Source organism: Artemia sp. Qi Xiang Cuo, chromosome 5 (genome assembly GCF_049724085.1).
Source record: "Artemia sp. Qi Xiang Cuo chromosome 5, ASM4972408v1, whole genome shotgun sequence".
Taxonomy (NCBI): Eukaryota; Metazoa; Arthropoda; class Branchiopoda; order Anostraca; family Artemiidae; genus Artemia; species Artemia sp. Qi Xiang Cuo.
In genome coordinates, this window is record NC_142798.1 from 33,408,440 (window position 1) to 33,429,502 (window position 21,063).

The 21,063-nt window shown below is 35.7% G+C and overlaps 1 protein-coding gene across 5 annotated transcripts in view; it reads left to right on the top strand.

The window, feature by feature from the left end:
* The window catches only part of Pkg21D (Protein kinase, cGMP-dependent at 21D), a 263,107-nt gene that overhangs the window by 39,184 nt on the left and 202,860 nt on the right, over window positions 1-21,063 (top strand). For all 5 annotated transcript variants that reach the window (XM_089089512.1, XM_089089514.1, XM_089089515.1 and 2 more), the window contains exon 3: window positions 18,445-18,629. In XM_089089512.1, the coding sequence (XP_088945638.1) occupies window positions 18,445-18,629 (185 nt within the window). The remainder of the gene's footprint in view (window positions 1-18,444; window positions 18,630-21,063) is intronic.

Genomic DNA, 21,063 nt, shown 5'->3' on the forward strand with positions numbered 1-21,063 from the left:
CATGGCCGTATCCAGGGAGGGGGGGGGGGTGTGTCTTATGAGGTTTGGCTCCCTCCCACGAAATTTTTGTTCGACTCGTAAAAACGTAACAAAAATGCATATAATCAAAACAAATTTTGATGCGTTTTTTACAGTTTTTTGTAAATCCCCCCCCCTGAACATAAATCCTGGATGTGCCCTTGAGTGTGGTATCCGAAAATATTCCAAAGGGTTTAAAACTTTAGACGTATCTCATTTTGTTATGAGTATAATTCGTTGTTAAGTCTTAAACTGGCAGAGGAAATTGAAACAAAGGATTTCACTAACGTTATCATCTGATGATCAGAACATAAAATGCCAATATGGAACGTTTCAGGCAATACATCACTAAAAGTTCAAGGAAGTCAATTACTAATAGTTAAGCATCAATAGTTTGAATTAAGTATCTTCGGAATGAAAAAATCTGGCTGGTACAACAGATTTTGATTGAGGAGTGGAGTCAAGCCGTTTCAGATAAAGTTCAGCTATGTAGAAGGTCTTATTATACCTCTTTAGCTATTAAGTGACATAATGTAATGTATTTGTATTGTCCACATGTTCGGGGTGGGGTTTCAAAACCCTCACCTCTGCCGGATACGGCCTTGTGAAAAACTGTCACTTAATATGTTTTGCGCTCAAGCTGAAATTTATATGGTGAAAGACCAACAACTCCACGAAATGAAAGTAGGAAACTTATTCAAATTTATGAATACCAAAACTGATGACATTATAGCTCTTCCAGAGTTCTTTATTTCCAACCATAAACAAAAATTTCTTTGAATGCTTTGGGTAATGGACATAAGTGTCGAATTTGTCATTCAAAAATATTAGTATTCTGTAGGGCTAAAATGATGCTTTTTATTCAAATTTATTGCCATAAATTTTGTCCTAAGTTTTAGCACGTCTCCTTCATTTTGGCAATACCACGCTGTTCCGTATGGCCATTAATATCTATGAATATAAATAAAAAAGTAATTCTTCTTAGGAAGGTATAGCCAGAGAAATTTGATATAGCTTCAATTTCTTACGAAGGAATGCTTATTTTTCAAATTGTTTTTTCTTACTATATCTTTAGATGGGTTTTACCTTTATAAGACGTATTAGAAACTTTCCAAAGATCGGTAATTGCTGTTGAAGCACATGTGGTACTGATGAATATTCTCTATCCTGTTTCGGGTTAGCGCCGAACAAAATTCTGTTATAAGGGACATGGACTACCAGTTTTTTGGTAGACATGCATTTTTTGGGTATGAAGAATTAAAAATGGCCTAAATTTGCTCTGTATGCGCGGCCAGGAACACGGACGTGGAACCGGAGACATATAATCAAGCGCAGATGAAAAGAATAGTGCATTCAAGGCCGTATCCAGGGGAGGGGGTTCGAACCCCATTCCCCGCCCTCTGAAATATTTGTCTGACTCGTTTCATAAAGTTTTTTGGTACTTGTGTCTTATAGCCACCACACTCAAGTTCTGTCGAGAAGTGAAGTTTGGTTAATGCTAATGAAATAAAAAAAAAAACAGGGTGAAAATATAATACTTTATCAACAAAATCATGAAAATTACAACTTAGAAATATGCGCCAGAACGCAGAAATATCACTAAGCGAAATGAGCTCTGCCTTCTGCCGTTACTGCCGCCCTCTACTTGTACTATGCTAGGTATGATTTTAAATGATGGCGGGATGTACCTCGGTCCTGTTTTTTCCTCCACTTTGCGGAACTCCGCATTCTGTCTGCTTTTTGGGTCGATGCACCGGTTTCTGTGTCGAGCAAATTCTTTTTGTCGTTCACACTCAAATGTGTGAAACCTGCTTGTTCCAGCTCAGTTGTTTTTGTATCCATTGTCAGACACTATTTCCTATCAACACAGATCGCAAACTGAATGAATTTCACCCTATGGTATGAAAAACCGGTTGTTTCATTACCATTAACCAAACTCCACTTCTCGACAGAATTTGAGTGTGGTGGCTATAAGACACAAGTACCAGTTTTTTTTTAGTAAAACCTCCCTGAAAAAAGTCTTTTGTAAACCCTCATTCCCGAAAAAAAAAAAAAATCCTGGACACATTCCTGAGTGCAATGCTTCTTTCACAGAACGCCGTAAAACCTTTAATGCTTTTAAAACTTGAGACTTAATCTTACGTTATGTAATCTTATGGAGCTAGTTTATCCGTAATGTAGGGTCTACTAAGTGGAATATTTACGTTACGGTGTTTTACGTAATTTATTTCTTTATAGAATTTTAGTCTTTACGTTATTTTACGTTACATCAGTTTATGTTACGACATACAGGAAACAAAAGGAAATTTCTGGATGAAGAATTAACAAATTAAAAAAAAAAAAAAAAAAAAACAGCCAAAATTTCCTAAAAGTCTTTCACGTCTGATCAGAGGTTGAATCCCCATTCAACCATCTCCATTCTGAATTTATTTTATTATTAGTTTACTTGTGGTATTTGCGATGATTTTAGACGATGATTATGATGTTTTTTATGAATTTCTAATTTTGCTTAGCGTGAAAGAACAAGCTGAAGTGTGAAAAGTTTCACTTTACATAGCGTAACTTAAGCATTTAGCATGTAAGATGCCGTAAGTAGGATAAAAGCCGCTGTGCATATCGACCTCTTTTCATATTTTAGACAATTACGTAAGGACGACTGCCCTCGACTGAAATTCTTATTATTAGAATATCACTGAACAATTATCGGCACGCAATAGATACAATTTTGATATTTGAGGCTCATTTACGTGGGTGTGTCCTTGATCTTACTTCTAGTTGATGAAACATTTGTAAAACAATAACTGCGGTTGGGCTGCGGCTATTCGATTGAGCTGGAAGCAATGCATCATCATTTCGCGCGTAACTAATTGATGTGAATTTGTGGGTTATAAACAACAAAAAAAGGAAAGACCTTGGTTCGATTTGTCCGTGAACATTCCTATTTGTGTTAAAATTATAAAATTAATTAAAATCTATTGTCAATCATCTGTCACGCAATTCTATAAATTTAGCCAAATTTAATTTCTAAAAAACCGAAAAACAAATTCCATAAAAATTTGTTATTTTGGAAGCTAACGATTATTTCAAAATGTCTTCGAATATTTCAAAGAGATCTGAATTAATGCATCATCAAAAACTTCAGTAATTAAGTACAAGCAGTTGCCTTGTCTGCCGAAATAAATAGTAGAAGCTGCAAAACATCTTTCATCTTCACTTAAACAATACAACATAGGCTACACATCCATGTAAATTTGTATAGTGTCTTAGTCAACAATGGCAAGGTGATAGAGAACTTCAGTACATATTGATTCGCCCTTATCGAGAGGGCCGCGAGGAAGTTCCCTGCAGAGGGGGCAAGAACTATCAGAAGGTTTGTTCTTACTAAGATTTAAAGTAGAATATTTCTCGTTTCCCTGTTTTATGCATTTTATTTTGAATATGTTCTTGTTTACCAGGGGGAGTATTACCCTTTGTCCCCCGCCCTTGCAGGGGTCCATGATTCATATATTTTCACTGACCGTGAGTAATTTATGAGTTATTCAATTTTGCATGTATTTTGGGCTTGCTTAGAAATTGAGATTAGAATTGAAAGGGCATTATGAACTTTTGCAATTGACATCCTTTCAAATTCAATTAGGAATAAATACGATAATGTATTGAATCTTCTTAAAAATTATTGGGATCACACCAATATTCATCTGTGTGTATAAAATTGCTGTCGGCACTGGAACTTAATTGACGCGCATAATCCTGCAGACTGATAAGTTCTCATAAATTCTTAGATCTGTTTTATTTTCAACATCAGTTGAAAAACAACTTTTGATCATCACATTTCTAGCGATTAAAAGACAGTTAAGAGATGCTTAACGAAATCAGGTGTCAAAACTATAGAGATAGAAAGAATGGTGCTTGTGTATTATCCAGTACACACTCGAGAAGTGAAGTTAGGTTAATCGTAATGAAATATACCAAAATATTATGATAGTGTAATACTTTAGTAATAAAATAATACAAATTACAACAAAGAATTATGGTAGGGGGCCAAACAGAACGCATTATATTGGGTATCTAATTAACCCAACCAAAATACCATCTCTATGTATCAAATATTTAATAAAAATATACCTAAAGCGTAGATTTCAACTGTGCCTAAGCTAACATTCTTCAAATACTGACAGGTATAAACCGGTTATTGTGTGATTCGCAGATCCAACTTCTCGGGCGTGTACTGGATAGAAAAATGGCGTGCCCATAGGGGGCGTGCCCCCGCGCCCCCCCCCCTCTGGATCTGCCACTGATCAGAACCATAATAAGCCTTTTCAAGCACATCTTCTGTGATTTTGTTTTCATCGTACTTCTCGAAAAATAAATTGTAATCAAAGGAAATTCTGCCTTAGATTTAGACAACATTGTTCGGAACATTAATAACCTAAAATTCACATACTGTCCAAAAAAAAAGAAAAAAGACTGCGTAAATTAAGGTCAATAATATGATGTCCCGCATGTTCTACTTTTTGTGTAATCCAGTTTTTGAATCAAGATTTCTTTCCAAAACAAAGCAAAAATGTCACATTTCATAAAATTTTTCTGGGGAAGAAATCCAACAGTTAGGATTACAAAATGTTTGTTTAAAAGAATAAGCTAAAGGAATTAAAAATAAGTTTGAATTGCTTTCGCATGGTCTATGGTCTATCCTTCATGCTGCCAACCTGTCGAGATTCTAAGTCATTATCATAGCTCCACACAGGTCTGATCCTTAGGGAATGGGTTCAGGGACGTATGCATGGGGACATTTGGGCCCGGTCCTCTCCAAAATTTTAAATTTTCTTGAATTTTCGAGTACTTCAAATTCAAGTTATCAATTGAAATTCGTTCTTATGATTACCCCCCCCCCTCTAGGAAAAAATCATTCGTACCTAATTGAATGGGCGTCATTGCATTCTTCCAATTGGAGGGTATAGGCCTGTAAAAGCTGGTAATGCATTTTTGGTTTTTCTGGGAAACACTGTCATTTGGAAGATTTTCGAGAATGGTAGACCTCCTCCTTCTCATATATCTTCCTGTTTACATGTATGGAAGAAGGATCCCTTTGGAATAGGAATCCTATTCCAAGGCAACACCCCGGCGCCGCACCGATGAGGGAAGACCGACGGCGGCTTGGCCAAAAACAGCGCGCCGCGCCACCGGTAAGATGTCCATGGCGCGCTGCCGGCGCGATCAATGTTGTCCGCAAACATTAGTGTTTTCATCAGTCTTTCTCAAATTACAGCTTAAATTTACAACAGATTCGAGCCTATTCATGAGTTCAAAACTTCACAAGTCGCTGGCTGGAAACTGGTCTTCTTCGTTGTTCATCAAGAGAAGTAGAAATCTGGCAGCAACGAAATGACTTTGTCTTTTCAGAACCCTTGCATAATAGTTGAAGTATCTATTAGCTATGTATTCTTAACATAAATAATTATCAAAATTAGTAGTTTTTTTTTCATCGAGCATTGCTGCATACAAAACTTCAAATACCATATGACAAAATTTGTCAGTTATCTGAGCAATAAATTTGAATGTAATTTTGAACTAAGAAGCTTAATTTTTTCATAATGCCCTTTGCCAATGTCTGTATTGTCTCCTTTAAAACAGTTGAAATGGGTGAGTTTGATATTTGCTCTTTTGCTCTTTTTGCTCTTTTGGATTCCTAAAAAGCCTTCCTTGTATTAAATTAAATAAAAAAAAACAAGTTTTTTTTAACTGAAAGTAAGGAACGACATTAAAACTTAAAACAAATAGAATTTATTGCGTATATGAAAGTGGTTTTGTCCTCCGCGCTGCCTTGTTATTTTAGAAAATGTTTTTTATTGTTTAATAAAAATAGTGTTGCGAGGAAGTCCAACTTTAGCGCTAAGAGCGAGGCGTTGAGGAAGGGACAGCCTCTTTCATATACGGAATAATTTCTGTTAGTTTTAAGTTTTAATGTCGCTCCTTACTTTTCAGTTAAAAAAACTTGTTTTTTTTATTTAATTTTTGAACGTTTTTGAATAAATGCAGGTTTTGATCTTGGCTCACAGTAGATGAATAATTAAAACAAAATTTTCATATTAATTTACTTTTATTTGGTTAAATGGCTTTCTCGAAACTTGTTTCATTTTATTTACGAACATTTTTATTAGTAATAAATAAACGTAAATTACGAATTAAATTACGTAACGAACTTCTATATTCATATATTTTTAATAAGTATATTAGGGGGTTCGCCCCCTAGTCAATACCTTGCTCTTTAAGCGAAAGTTCGAATTTTGTTCCAATTCTTTAAAAATGACCGCTTAATCACAAAGGCCGTTAATTAGAATAAATAGCTCTTATGAAAGTACTAAAAAATCTCTGGCTTAAAGAGTGAGGTATTGACTACGGGGTGAACCCGATCATATATGTAATATTTTCTGTTCGTTTAGAGTTTTGATGTTGCTGCTGTTGCAGTTGAAAAACTTGTTTTTTTATATTTAATTTCCGATCTTTTTTTAAATAATGCTGGGAAGTCCGGCGTCCTCTTCATAGCAATGTCCCTTCCCCCATGAAAACTTCCTTCATGGAAAGATCCTCCTACATAACCCCCGACCCCAGGCACGTACGCAGGAATTTGTTTTGGGGGGGGGCAATTTGTTTCGGGGGGGGGGAGGGGCCAAATCCTTCAAACCCATTATTCTGTGAGAAAAAATCAGAAAATTATGGGAAAATGAAAAAAATCGTGAGATTTCGGGGGGGAGGGGGGGGCGGGCCCGGAGGCCTCCCCCTGCGTACGTCCCTGCCCGACCCCCCCCCCCCCCACCACTACCAGGAAAAATCTCCCCTGAAAACGTCTGTACTGTATACTTCCCAATAACCAATACTATATGTTAACATTGGGTAAAGTCCATAACTTTCAGCCCTCCTCCCGGGAACTTCTAAGGATTAAGTAATCCTAAAAAACACACTTACAACATTTTCGAACATGTTGAACAAAATGGCTATCTCAAAATTTTGATTAGGTGACTTTGGGAAAACAATGAGCGTGGGAGGGGGCCTAGTTGCCCTCCATTTTTTTGGTAACTTAAAAAGGGCACTAGAACTTTTAATTTCCATTCCAATGAGCCCTCTCACGATATTCTAGGACCACTGGGTCGAGACAATCACCCCTGGGGAAAAAAAAAAAAAATAAACACGCACCCGTGATCTTTCTTCTGGCAAAAAATGCAAAATTCCACATTTTTGTAGATAGGAGCTTGAAACACCTACAGTAGGGTTTTCTCATACGCGGAATATGATGATTTGATTTTTATTAAGGTTCTATAGCTTTTAGGGGGTCTTTTCCACTTTTTTCGAAAATCAGCGAAATTTTCTCAGGCGCTTAACTTTTGATAGGTAGGATTAAACTTGATGAAACTTATATATTTGAAATTAGCATTAAAATCCAATTCTTTTGATGTATCTATTTGTATCAAAATACCTTTTTCTAGACTTTCGGTTACCATTGAGCCGGGTCCCAATAACCAATACTATATGTTAACATTGGGTAAAGTTCATAACTTTCAGCCCTCCTCCTGGGGTCTTCGAGGGATTAAGTCATCCTAAAAGACATAGTTATAATATTTTCGACCATGCTGAACAAAATGGATATCTCAAAATTTTTATCGGGTGACTTTGGGAAAAAAATGAGCGTGGGAGGGGGCCTAGTTGCCCTCCATTTTTTTTGGTCACTTAAAAAGGGCACTAGAACTTTTCATTTTTATTCCAATGAGTCCTCTCACGACATTCTATGACTACTGGGTTGATACGATCACCCATGAGAAAAAAACAAAAAAACAAATAAACACGCATCAGTGATATTTCTTCTGGCCAAAAATAGAATATTTCACATTTTTGCAAATAGATGCTTAAAACCTCTGCAGTAGGGTTTTTTGATACGCTGAATATGATGGTGTGATTTTCATCAAGGTTCTATAATTTTTAGGGGGTCTTTCCCCCTTTTTTTGAAAATCAGCCAAATTTTCTCAGGCGCGTAACTTTTGATAGGTAAAATTAAACTTGATGAAACTTATATATTTCAAATTAGAATTAAAATCTGATTTTTTTGATGTATCTATTGGTATCAAAATTCCGTTTTTTAGAGTTTCAGTTACCATTGAGCCGGGTCGCTCCTTACTTACAGTTCGTTACCACGAACTGTTTGAAACTGGTTTTTAATAACAATAAAACAAATTCATTTTAAAGTTTTTTTGGGCTTCTTTATAGAATATGTCATGTAGGCTAAGGCTGAACTGCTGCTTTTTTTTTATTACTTTTGGCTGCTCTTTTGGATATTATTCATTTTTTCTTTTGGGGATTCATTCCAAATTATAAACTCATAAATACCTAATATCAGCTAAATTATAAACTACATCTAAAAGGAATAAATTTATCACACTGAAAAATACATAGTAAACACGTCACATGAGAACATTTCAATTACAATGAAAAAAAAAACACGTAATTGTTTATTTGATATGAAGAAAAATTAAGTTCCAGCTATTGTCTTAGGCAAAAAAGAACAGCTCATTCGTTTTAAATGTAATTAAATGGAATAATACGCAAACTGAAGTAGCTCCAGGAAGATGTTAAGATTTTCTTCCTAGTTGGTCACTTTTAATCCAAGCAAAATGTTAGGAGACTTAGAATCAGTTATTGAGTTTAAGCTTTGATTTTCAAATGCTCACAGAAATTACCAAATTTAAGAAAGTCGCAACAATAAGTCACCTGTGGTCAAAATACTCAAAGACTCCTCTTTGATCCCCATCCAGGCTCAAAGCTTCTGCTATGGTCATATCAATGGAAATCTCCAGAGAGTTTCTTATTAAAATAGCTTTCAAGCGTAGTTAGGGGTATTTAGCCTTTTTTGCTTTTCTTCAAAGCTTTGAAAAAAGTATTATAATATTAGTGTTACATTTGTTATATAAAGTGTTACATTTGTTATATTTGTGCATATTTTTGGTCATCATTTGTGGGGTGATCGAATTTTTTAAACCACTGTAGATACGTAAGAACGTTGCAACATCTATTACCCTGAGGTCATAAGACTGTCAAAGACTCCTCCTTGAACCTCCCAAATTGAAAGCTTTTATTATGGCCTGGCCTTTTAATGTAACTTGGGCACTGGACCAAGGGCGCCATTGTCACTCGAGCGCAACGTTAAGTGGGATGTCGATATCGCTCTCGTCACACCAATTCGTTTTAATGTGAATCTGCCTTGTACTTATGAATGAATGTTTTCAAAGTAAACTCGTTTCATCAATAAGAAAAAAAACAGGTTGGACGCATATGTTCCTTTCCTTTTCGACGATTAAACTATTCAAGTGCTGTTTCAAGTATAACTCACAAAAATCTTGTCAATTTCTGTCAACTTTTCAGCTTTTTGGCATTCCTGCTTTCAATAAAAAAAAATCAAGGTAATATCACTTAAATATAATAACTCCCTAGGCCCCCCCCCCCCCTCTGGATACCATCTTGATATGATACCGTCTCTGCTCTAAATAAAAAAAAATAATTAACTTATTGGCATCCCTGGTATTAAAAACAAATCGAGGTATTATCATTTAAATATGATAGCTCCCTATCCCCCCCCCTCTGGATGCCACCTTGATAGGATGCCGTCTCTGCTTTAAATAAATAAAAAATAACCTTTTGGCATCCCTGCTTTCAATAAAAAAATTTCGAGATATTATCATTTAAATGTAATACCTCCCCCCCCCTCTGGATACCACCTTAATAGGATATCGTCTCAGCTTTACATTAAAAAAAAAAATAATTAATAATTAACTAGGTCACTATATGGTTCAAACAAATACGCAAAATAAAGAAAAAAATTGAGGGTATGAGTAAAGTGGTACAAAGACAACAACAAAAATGTAGAAATTATTCGGATATACCTCAAATTATGGAAAACTGAGTCGTAGATTAGCCGTGGCATTTAATAAGATCCAAAGCATCTAATTAAAAAGGAACACACACAGAAGCCAAATTAGGCCAGTAGCCTATGAGAAATCGCAAAATACCCAAGACAATGAACAAGTCCCAATGGAGGGCCCTGGGTCTATCGAAATATTTCAAAGGGTTTCCCAGGGAATTTGATGTCATTTTCTTCCGTTTCCACTTTAAATGAAAAAATAACTATCTTTTTGGCATCCCTGCTTTCAATAAAAAAATGAGGTATTATAATTTTAAAATGATAGCCCCATACCCTCTCCCCCTATAGGCAATAATTTACAATGTTCTTATGAATCATATTTTTGGAGTAACTTACGTTTCAATCTTTAATTCTCCAACCTTGTACATAGCTTAGTCTATAGCTAAATTTTGTCTCAATAGAAAGTTTTTTTTGGGGGGGGGGGGGGGTAAAAATTTTTCAGAAAGAAGATTATATTTTCTTTAATCTATCAGTCAACAATTGAGTATTCATTAAGAAAATATTATCTAAAAACAGCAAAAGAAAAAAATTCTGCAAACTTACAATTCAGCTGTAGAAACAATCTGTCGGCTATCAATTTCAAAATCCAACTGAAGGCTGAAGCTGTATATTAGTGAATGCGTTCTTTAATTCTATTCAACTTGAAAATAAAATTCTTGACTACGAATGATGTTAGAAATAGCAATTGGGAAACTGCATTCGAAATGATTTAAACTCATTTCATAAAGACGATACTTCTTCTTTTTTTTTTTTTCAACATATGAAAAACTGTGTATATTGCAATATTTACAATTGCATTTTGTGTCTGTCTGGTTTTTATGCAAAGTAACAAAAGAGACGAAAATTAACGAACAAGAGAGTAGTGAAGAATTATGGCACGCAAAGTAATATTTGGCAGGGAAAGTCACTGGTGATAAATCGCAAGGGGTGGCACCGTGATTGCCTGATTTTCGGGGATTCGGGGAACAAAATTTTCTGTTTCGGGGTGACGCATAAATTTTCGGGGAAATACCCGAGTATATGGGGATAGTGCCAGCCCTACTTGATTTCTAATCAGGAAAATCGAAATACTAAACCCCACGAGAAAGAAAAGCTCCGACTTTGCGGTTGACGCAATAAAGAATTGTCAAAATTAATTTAAAGTCAGCCGAACGCCACCGCCTCTGCCGGCGGCGGCGTGGCGCAGGCGTAATGACACTACGGTGGCGGTCGACCGGGCTTCTCGTCGGCGGCGTTCGGTCGATTCACCGGCGCGGCACCGGGTCTAAACTCCATGTTTGCATACATGGAGGTATGCCAGAATTTATTTTCAAGCTTTTTAAAGCAAAGATTGGCTGCTATTTAAGGTGCACAATTTTCGTTGGGCACATACATCATAAAGTAAAGGCCCCATCTGTATTAATGTGCAGGGGCGAATCTCCAGCACTTTTATTGGGGGGCAAGAGGGGTCCATATCTGGATAATCAAAGGGCATGGGATGTATAATATTTTTTTTTGCCACATTATTGGGGGGGAGGTGGGGACAAATGCCCCCTTGCCACCCCCAAATGACGCCCTTGTTAATGTGTGACTTCCAGCTCAATTTAGTTTTTAATTCGATCCATGGCTTCAATTGGTGTAAAAAATATAGCAAAAGACATTAAAATATATATCTAGTAAAAGCATTTGCTGAAAACTTTTGCTCTTCAGTATTTCTAAATGTATTAGTGATAAACTTATAAAGGATTGAGTTTGTTTTTGCCGTGTACGTTGTCTTCTTTTAATAAATTGAGAATTTTATCTTGCATTCATTTATTGTTTATTTATTAACTCCTGTGTTTGCTACTTTTAAATTCAACCATATATTTATTATAATTTTTCATTCGGAATTGAAGCATTAAAACAGTCAAAAAGTTCACGGTAACGAACTATAAGTAAAGAACAAACCATACTTATAATAAATGAAACTTAAAAAATCTGATTTTTGGTTATAATATATTGATCCAACGAATCTACTTTTATTTCGTGATTCTAAACGCATAAAATTCATTAAGTTTAAAGTTTCCCTTCAGCACTTTCGTTAACTTAGAAAAATTTGCATAATTTTGAGAAAAGAGCAAAAGGACCCTTAAAAAAGGGAAAACCTTAGTGAAAATCATACGGTCAAATTCAGCACATCAAAGATCCTTCTAGCAGATCTTTTATGCCCCTATCCACAAGAAGTAAAATTTCGTATTTTCCTTCGAGAAGAATGATGACGAGTTTATATTTATTTGTTGGTTCTGTTTCTTTTCCCTGAGCTATCGTATCGAAACAGGGGTTCTAGAAAATCAGGAGAAGTCCCATTCTAACAGAAATGAAAATTTCTACTGCTCTTCTTTCAGTAACAAAAAAAAGACTCTCCTAATAGACAAATTTACAATTTTTGCCATTTTGTAGCGCGAAAAGACAATTTTAGCCCAAAGGGAGTCAAAATGCAATGAAGTGAAAAAATTTTAGATAGGCAATTATTTAAACCTCCAGAAAAGTTGACAGTTTTGCCTCCTAGTTTCAAAGCCCATAATGCTACACGGTGGGGCTTTCGTTCTTAAATATACATGCAGCTTAAACAAAGTAATCAGTTAATATAGACAATAATGTTTAAGCATCACTTGACATAGTTCATTCAATTGAGCCTTCATAAATTTATCTGAGGAAGGGGGTAGATACAATATACCTCACGACCTCCCTTCATTCGGAAGAACACTTTTCGACAAAGCCCTCAACATTTGAACATCTAGGTGACAACCCCTATCTTATAGCTGAAATTTTGCAGGTAGCCTATGACGTAAAAGTTGCCATCCATATACTTATCTACAAGGAGGAAGAATAGGGTTAAAAAAATTGTTCTAAGAAAAATTGTTCTAAGAATTCCACTTGAAAAAGATGAGAATAATTTTAACCCTAAAATTTTAATTTTTACGGCCATCCTTTTATAAGGGTTGCACTTTTTTATGGATGATTAGTAATCTAAAAGCACCCTCATACAGATATTAAACCTGAGCATAAACACCACGGTTTATAGAATTATCTATAAACTGTGATAAACTAATTCTATAAACTGTGACTGTGATAAATACCAATGGTTGAGGATTAGCCTACGTTGCATTCAAGAAAGCCCCGAATTAAGCATTATATTTTAGTTTTGCTGTTCTTATATTGTAATAGATTTTACAAATGAAAACGTGTTCCTGCAAACTTATTGAAATTTGGTACTCACAAATTGCTGGCTATTTCTCCCAAAAAATGAAACGACGTTAGAGGAGGTTGCTAATAGATTTCAGCATGATGTACAAAATAATTCAAAGTATACGAATAAACATTTTATTTTTTTTATTTAGCGATTATTCTCGGTTGCTTCTATGTTTTACAGTCTTGCGTTTATTTTCCCATTTTTTTCAGTTTTAAATCTCTTCTAAACCATTTTTAAATTTTTAAACTTCACAGTAAATCATGTGTTTCAGTGAATTAATAATAACAATTATTGTAAAAAATAATATTCTAGCAAAAATACCACGTAACCGTTTACAAAATAATTGTTGTCAACAGTTGTTAGTAGTATTTGGGACGGTGGAAACACCTTTCTAGACGATTGTCATCAATTTAATCCTTTTAAGACACTGGCATTTTAAATCATCTAGATTCTAGACCGTCTAATGCTAGGAAGTAATTTTTGTAAGAAAAAAATCATATAAAAGAAAAAAAGAGGGAATTAAAGCGCAATTCACATAATCCTAAAAGTAGAAGTTGAGAAAAAATAATAAGCATAAGAAAAGTCGGAAAGTGGAACCTTGGTCATTTATTAGATGGTACAATTATGTAATTATGAAATGTATAGCTAGGTACTCCCCATATCATTTTTATTCTTCAGCTCCTTTGCTTCAGCTCCTTTGCTTCAGCTTCCGCTCCCTATCTCTTCCTCCCCCCCAAAAAAACTGGTGTTCTTATTTGATTTGAGATGAATTTTATTTCTATATCTTAGAAAGACTTGTTTTAAAGCTAATTATATATAGAATATTATATATTTTCTCTTGTAGTCTGTTCTATTTATAAAAATTAACTGTAGGCCTAAATATTAAAAAAGCTGTTAGGATGATGTGTTGTTTTGTACCTAATCTGTATTCCTTAAAACATTTATGTCTTACTAAAATTATGAGACATGAAAATTATTTCTTGCATCGTACTTTCAAGTAATACAATCGGAATAACTCAAATCGCTCACCAAAATTAAAGAAAATTGGTTCAGAATTTATATTTCCCATAGTTAAAATGCTTGTCGCGAGGACAGAGAAAACTTTATTTTGCCTATGAAAGTGAAAACGGCCAATTTTATAGGCTAATCCACATTGTGAAATATTCATTGGGGGACAGGATTCAGGTGATGATCAGCGGAGCTATGCCCTCCCTATGCCTCATATATAAAAACAATAACTTCAAAAAAGGGGAGGGTCTCTTTGAAATAAGTTTGCGCTGATTTCTCTCTAAAAAAAAAAAAAATGTTTAATAATTAACCCAGTATCATCTTTTTTTGAAGCATGACTTCTTAGTTTCCAGCACTTATCGTTCACCAAAACAAAGAACAGAAGGAAAATGTTTGCAGATCAAAAGAAAGAATAAAAACTTTCTATGAATCAGCAAGGACAAGGGCGTAGGATTTTGTAAGCCCACCTTCCCCCGAAACACCAAAAGCAAGAAAAATTGCAACTTTTTGAAACTCATGTAGCTATTTTTCTACGTTTGCCCCTTGGAAACATTCTGCGGCTTCACCCCCCTCCCCCCAAGACTTTTTTTTATTCCATGTGGTAGTAGAACCGACGGCAATAACATGACTACCTCGAGATAAACACACATTGAGTTGTTTCGTCAAAAGAGTCCTTTGGTACAAGGGGACCCACGTTAACTTTTAGGGAGGTGGGCTAACTGTGTCCCAGAGGGAGCAGTTTAAAAGAAAATTGCCAGGAAATATTATTTTTTTTATTTTTCTACTATTGCTACATACGGTACTGCCAATGCCTTCGAACCTCATATAAGCTTGGATGTCGTTTGAACTCTTCTGCAAATGAAGTATAAAATCAAAATATTGCACAAGCTTCCCTGAAAACTCTATTTTCCTTTGAAGGAAATTATATGAGTAAGGAGCAGTTTAGTTTTACTAGTTTAATTTCACGATTTGCTTGTGACTTTTACTAAAGAAGATTCCTCTCAAACATAAAGACTTAAGTAATCAAAAGTAGAGAAAGGATACTTTCTTGCGATAGGGAGGATAGTATCCGAGTACCCATAATTAGAGACGCAATACAGTTGTCAGTGGGAGCCTGTCAGGGATGTAACCAAATAGTAAAGAGTTCTTAGATTTGTTTGAAATTTTGTAAACAGGTACCTATACTCAAGGAGAATCTTCACAAAAGATTTTAAAGCACATATTTTGATAATCTTGGGAATAGTAGTCTCCGAAATTTTATATTTTTGGGAATCTCCGACTTATGACAGTTCGAACCCTCTACCTCGACCAGAAATTGCCAGCTGCATTAAGTTTGTTGGGTTGACTGATTTTGGCTGTTTGCCCATCAAATTTCTTTCTTTTTTTTATCATGGGGAAAATAACCAACTACTTTTGACCTGGGACTCAGAGGACAAAACCTATCGAAAGTCTCGAAAGGCCCCCTTGGGTATTGGATGAAAACTTTGATACAGCCTTTTGAAGGTGATATTTTCCCCTTGTCCCAGGGGAAAGTACACGAAAATGTACCAATCGTTATTTTCGAGCATGGTTTCTATTAATACGTTTAAGTATCAACGTCAATCTGGGATTCGTGGCCAGTCTTAGGAAAAACAGTGTCCTAAGGAGGTACAGATAGACAGTTTCTCCCGAAGCCAAGGAATATGTAGAAATATATGTAAAAAGGAGTATAGAAGTATAAAGTATATTTTCCGAATATGAAGAAGAAGATCCTCGGGTTTTTACAGTCCCATTAGAAAAAAAAACTGTGGCTTCTGCCTTACCCATAATAGTATTTTGGCTGCTTATAGGTTTGAAAACTTAGGTTATAAGCTTAATAATAAACCCTGTAAGGAATGTACGCGGGATTTGCTTCTTTGGGGGACAAGTTCAAAAGGAAAAAAATATATATGCGAACCATATGGAAACCATAAGAAAGCAAAGGGGTAATTGTGGAAATTACTGAGGGGGATTCAATATTGCCCCCCCCCCTGCGTAAGCTCTTAAGCCCAGTTCCTACTTCATTTAAGGTTTCTGCCCCTGTGAAACATGAAATTTAGCGACAAGCCTACAGCTGTAAGTTGCACTGAAAAGATATTATACTCACGCTTATATCACTGCATTCTTTACTTTCATTTCTATCCATTCACAGAGGGGGGTGTGAACGTGGTCCGCCATTCTCATTTGCGTATCCCCCCCCCCCCCCGTATTTCTTTTTTGGCAGCCTGTCTCAAATTTAGACCACAATCGGAAATTTTAGACCATCTGTCCGAAATCTGAACCAACAGTAGCGTAGAAATCTGATGTTACTCGAGAAAGAGTGATTTCCATTGGTTGTCAGTGACGCTTTGACTAAAGGCATAAAATACTACTTACCCTTGAAATAGCTTTATGTCAGTGAAGAACACCTCTGATTAGTTGAAAGTGATGTCATCCCAATACCCGCCATACATGGTCATGCTCATTGATAGTGCACAATAATACTGGTCCAAAATAGTGATACTGGGGTAGGTGGGTTACGTTTATGAACCGGCCGTGATGCGTGTGGATCCCGTTCGTCACCCTCATTCACCGAGTCAGAATTATGATATTACTCAGGCTTTCTCTTAGAATACTAATACTACTACTACTTCTAATAGCTCACAGCAGCACGAAGCCACCTGATGCCAACACAGCTGCGCTCCGCCTGAATCATAACGTTTTTAAAGCTTCCCCCTTTCCTCCTATCAAGAAGTTCCAATTTCTTTTATATTCATTGTTATGACCTCCTTCCCACCTCATTCGGGAGCGATCTGCTTTTCGTTTGGCCATAGATGGATGGCAGAAAAGGACAATCCTTGGCAATCTGTCATAATTAATCCACAAAACGTGTCCGTGTCCACGTGTCCGTAAAATGTAGTCTACCCTACTCTCAGTATAACCAAGAAAGCGGTTTCCTTTTTCAAAAATTTCAACCAAATATAAATGTATTTTTCAGTCTGAATCAATGTAAAGCAAATTTCAAAATTTGGCTGATGAATAAAGCTCAGTCTCATCCATCGACTGATAGCAAAAATGCTGTTTGTTTTGTTGAAACATTAAAACGATAGAATGGCAGAAAAAATAGCTATAAGTTTGAAGAAATAAGTACAAACCTTAAGAAAAAAGTAAATTGTTGTATAAACTTTTAAGATAAAGACAAATAGCATAAAGGACATTGCCCTATTCTACTGATTATTTTTTCTACTATCTCATATCCTGTTTGTTAACATAAAGAAATAGTTTGCATAAGCTGAAGTTCAATTATTACTGTAGAAAGTATCTGGTTTACATTTATCTTTAAGTTAATTATCAATTACTTTAAAGAAAAAGTCAAATCGTAAGTATTTTTTTGTTGTTGAAATTTCTTCGAAATCACATATTTTTTTTCAAATTTTTAATGACTCTCCAAGGAAGCCTGTTCCGGCATTTTGAGGGATCTCTCTTGAAATTGTTTAAGAATGACGTCATTAGATCTTAAAATTATTTAGAATGTCATGAGTAATAATAGCCCCATGGCCACTGATACATTTTGGGAAGTTCTGAGACTTAGCAAGTTGGCAGGAATTTATTTCGGGGGGGGGGGGGGTGAAATGCCAAAATATAAAATTATAGGAAAAGGCAAGAAACCCGATGCCTTCTTTTCAGACCTCTATCCCCCTAAAAAATGAGCAATCCGAAAGGTTTTCTGGCTTTTCTTGTGAATTTGTCTGTAAATAAAGTGATACTCCTGGAAAAACAGTATGAAAATGTGTACCTTTTGATTGTTGAATTAAAATAGGAATGCCTTTACCTTAGGTATATCCTCCTTCGAAAAGTTTACGCTGGAATTTTCTGAGAACGTCCTCACCTGTGTCTTGGAATATCGAAATTAACCTTAGCAATCCGAAAGGTTTTCTGGCTTTAATTTTTTGTAAATTTGCGTTAGGCAGCCTGAGGCCTTAGTTTCAAAACTGAATGTGCTAGCAGTCTTCTAGGGGCCAGCCTTGTAAGCACTTAAATCACACAAAAAAAGTAGCATAACTATTTAAAAACAATAACTCTGACATTAATAAAGATTCTTTTTAGTTCTAATTTCTAAGTCTGTCTGATTCTAAAGGAAAATTAATTAAAAGAATTGATTCTAAAAATGAATTTAAAAATAGAAATGATATTTATTTTCCTTCTATTTTTTTTTGTCAATGTTTCCTTGTCTCTGTTTTAGAGCGTGTTAGAAGTTACTCAACGATCGCGATTAGAGTCGGAATCAAGCGTCAATAATTCCCTTCTAAGACCTGGCTATCTTAGTGCAAATTTTACAAAAAGACAAGGTGTTTCAGGGGAGTCAGAACAATCTAATGGAAAGGAATTACTCTCTCAGCAGCTCCAAATTCATGAAAAAGATTTCAGGTAAGGCCTATAGCATAAATTAATAATTTACGATGGATTAATTGTGTTGTCGAGCAATACTATTGGTTTAATTTTTTTTTCGTTGATCAGCAGTCTGTAGCTCAGTAACGGTAAGCGATGAAAATCTGAAACTTTGTCCAGTAGGCCATGGGAGCGTAAAATATATTAAATAAAACAATAAGTTTTTTTTAACTGAAAGTAAGGAGTGACATTAAAACTTAAAACGAACAGAAGTTATTCCGTACATGAAAGGGGCTGCCCCCACCTCAACCCCTCGCTCTTTACGCTAAAGTTTGACTCTGTCTCACAACTTTGTTTTTTAAAACAAAAATAAACTTTAGCGTAAAGAGGGAGGGGTTGAGGATGGGGCAGTGCCTTTCATATACGGAGTAATTTCTGTTCGTTTTAAGTTTTAATGTCGCTCCTTACTTTCAGTTAAATAAACTCGTTTTTTTATATTAAATTTCTGAACGTTTTTGAGTTAATGCAGCTTTTATTTTGGCTCACCGTACATGAATAATCAAAACGAAATTTGCATATCAATTTTACTCTTTTTGGCTAAATGGCTTTCACGAAATTTTGTTCGGACGTAACTTACAAATTAACTTACGTAACGAACTTCTATATTCGTATATTTTTATGACGTTTATTAGGGGGTTCTCCCTCTAGTCAATACCTCCTCTTTACGTTAAATTCAAATTTTGTTTCCAATTCTTTAAGAATGACCCCTTAATCACAAAGGCCGTTACTACTACTACTACTAACAACTCACCACAGCAAAAAGCCGCCTGAGGCTAACACAGCTATGCACGCTCCTCCTCCATCCCAATCTATTCAAAGCCTCTCTTTTTACACCCTCCCACGGGGCTCCCATTTCCTTTAAATATTTCTTTATGACTTCCTCGAACCCTATACAAGGAAGTCCTGCTTTTCGTTTAGCCATAGACAGTTGGCCGGAGAGGACAGTGTTTGGCAATCTGACATCCTCCTTCCACCCAACATGCCCAAACCACCTCAGTCTTTATATCATTATAGCCCTAGCCTAGAGAGCGGTATTGAACCACATTTTTCGTACAGCCTATTGTTTAAAATACGGTCAGTCATCCGGGTACCCAGAACAATCCTTAAGCAATTTCTCTGGAATACATCTAGCAAATCTTCATCCGCTTTTCGAAGCGCCAATGCTTCATAGCCATATTTGACTACTGTCATCACTGTAGCTTCTAATATTCTAATCTTGGTTTGCAGACTTATCTTCCTATTCTTCCAAACTTTTTTAATTGTGAAAAAACATCCTGAGCCTTGGCTATTCTACTTTTAACATCTTCACTGCTCCCACCGCCTTTACTAATAATACTACCAAGGTAAGTGAAGCTGCCCACTTGATCAATCTTTTCATTATCCAACGTCACCTTTTCATCTTTACTTATTCCTAGCCATAGTGACTTAGTCTTTTTAACATTAGTTTTCAAACCTATTCTAGCACCCAGAACTCGCAAAACCTCTAAAAGTTCATTCATTTTGCTATCACTTTCCTCTAGGATGCTTAAATCATCAGCATAATCTAAGTCCAGGAGACTTTTTCCTCCCCATTTGATTCCGTGGTCTCCCTTTGCCTTTCCTGTGCTCTTAATACAAAATCCATCAAAATAATCAATATAAAGGGAGATAGAATACAGCCCTGCTTAACACCTGATTTAATACAAAAACAAGCTGCTAATCTCATTTCCTACCTTACCTGCAGCCGTGTCATTCTCGTACATAGCACTAATCAATTTAATGTATTTGCCTGGTATACCATACAAGGAAAGGACCTTCGCTAAAGCTCTTCTATCAACAGAATCGAACAGTTGCTCATAATCTATAAAACTAAGGAATAAAGGTGTTTGACAACTCAGGCACTTCTGAATTATTAACCTTAAAAGTGAAAATTTTGGTCGACGCATCCTCTGCCTTTTCTAAAACCGCACTGTTCTTTTCTTAAAACTTTGTCTACGGCATCTCTCAGTCTAAAAAGTATCATATTACTAAGATATTTGCTACCTACAGAGACCAGACTAATGCCTCGATAATTACCACACTCACTTTTATCACATTTCTTATACAGTGGCTTAATTAAGGTTTTCCTAAAATTATTTGGTACTATCCCTTTTTCTAAAATCATATTCATAATCTTCAGTAACTTGTTTTTAACCTCAGAGCCATCGTATTTAAGAAACTCATTTTCTACCCTATCAGCACATGGAGTTTTATTATTTTTTAATCCTTTTAGTCCTGTCGTTAATTATTCCTCGCAAAACAAATATTCCTTCACATCCAAGGTATCACAAACTGTATCAAAATGTTCTGCCCATCTCTCTTTAATTCTTTCTTTATCACTAATTGTGGCCCCATTTCTATCTCTGACTGGGCCAAGTCCGGATTGACTACTCCC